Genomic DNA, 1,574 nt, shown 5'->3' with positions numbered 1-1,574 from the left:
TAGCGTTTAAAATAATAAATTAATAATAATAACAATAAGGAAAAGCCATTTTGAACTTTGAAATATTACTATTTTGACAAATGAGTTTCAAAAGATGCAGAAGATAAAATCATTTGGTAAAACTAGATTCTGTGTGATAAACTAAACTAAATATTTAACTTACTTAACTTATGAAGTCGTAATAACGATTAAATATTATTATTATTATGTTGAGAGGAAATTAGAAGCCCTGAAGAGGAGTGGTTGCTGGCGTGGTGGTGGTGGTGGTCAGAGGAGAAGAGGTGAAGGAGGAGGTCAGCGAAGGCAGCGAGGATGTAGTTATGAGTGTGTGGGTGGTTGAGAGAAAGGTAGCACAATAGAAGCTGCTGCAGATACTCGCAGTCTTTTGTGTCCCTGGAATGAACCATTTCCTGCATGGAACGCCGGAAATCCATGTAGGGGTCGAGGGAGTGCTTGGTGACTCCCACTCCTCCCTCAATTATGTGCTGATCAATGATGGAGCTGGAGCGGCTTGGTGAAGAGAAGAAGAAGCGCTTTGAGGAGATCACGGATGGTAAGTGAGGTGGTAATTCATCATCACATGTGTCAGAGTCTGCTGAAGACGAGTAGAACAAGTCGTCGTCTTCCTCCATGCTTGATTGGTGGTGTTGTTTCGTGAAGCAGAGGTGAAGGCGGCGTTTAGAGAAAAACTTGGACATTCTGATATTCATTATTTAAAGAGTCAGTTTCACAAAATCACGGATTTTGAACTTTAAAATTATGGAAGGATAATCAATCATATATCTTTACAGGGATTGTTGTTCATGCTTGTATTATATTCCTTGTTGCATTAGCTCTATAGTGCTACCTGTTTAAAATGATGCTCCGTGTTGACTTGTTGTGTTAGAAATAGTGGTTATCCAAGTTTGTGAATCATAGCGGCAAACGCGTCTCTTCCAATTCCTTTGTCAATAATGTTATCCATATCCATATATGCATACAAGCACTGGAATGAAGTGCATGAATCTGCAATTTGCTGTGATGGTTGCCAACTTACTTGCAAGTCATCGTGCATTTTCATATCAATGCATTTTCATTAGATATAGAGCTGGCATCAACCAACACTACCTTTCATTATGTAATACATCCTCTTAATCATTCTCACATATATTTGAAATGAGAAACTTTTGGGCGAACACTGTTTAGTATTTTTAGCCATTATTTGATAAGTATATATATTAAATTATTTTTAATAAATAAATTTTATTAATTTATATATATAAATTCTAAAAAATGTAAATACAAACTGTATTAATTTATGTGTATAAATTCTGGTAAAATATGAGTGTAAACTATATATTTTCTTATATGCAAAATCTCTCTAAATATGTATACAAATTATTACTAACTAAGTGCCGACAAAAAATAATAATATTTACTGATCATATAATATTGCTCATTTAAAAATTTATATACATTGTGAAATTGTGTTGGTCCTTACTAATTTTTTAACAAGTTAAAGATAATTTCTAAATGAGAAATATTTGTTGTTATATTTTTTATTAATATTAGCTAATGTTTTGGATTAATATTTT

General features: G+C 33.2%; 1 protein-coding gene across 1 annotated transcript; it reads right to left on the bottom strand.

Annotated features, from left to right (window-relative positions):
* On the bottom strand, positions 26–851 carry LOC107635899 (transcription repressor OFP12-like). The gene has a single exon (XM_016339448.2). It carries the CDS (start codon positions 708–710, stop codon positions 189–191), a length of 522 nt encoding a protein of 173 aa, XP_016194934.2. The 5' UTR covers positions 711–851; the 3' UTR covers positions 26–188.

Source organism: Arachis ipaensis, chromosome B04 (genome assembly GCF_000816755.2).
Source record: "Arachis ipaensis cultivar K30076 chromosome B04, Araip1.1, whole genome shotgun sequence".
Lineage (NCBI taxonomy): Eukaryota > Viridiplantae > Streptophyta > Magnoliopsida > Fabales > Fabaceae > Arachis > Arachis ipaensis.
This window is presented reverse-complemented; position numbering and strand designations above follow the sequence as displayed.

Coding starts and splice junctions, on each gene's coding strand:
- LOC107635899 (XM_016339448.2), bottom strand. CDS start 710: ATGAATATCAGAATGTCCAAGTTTTTCTCTAAACGCCGCCTTCACCTC.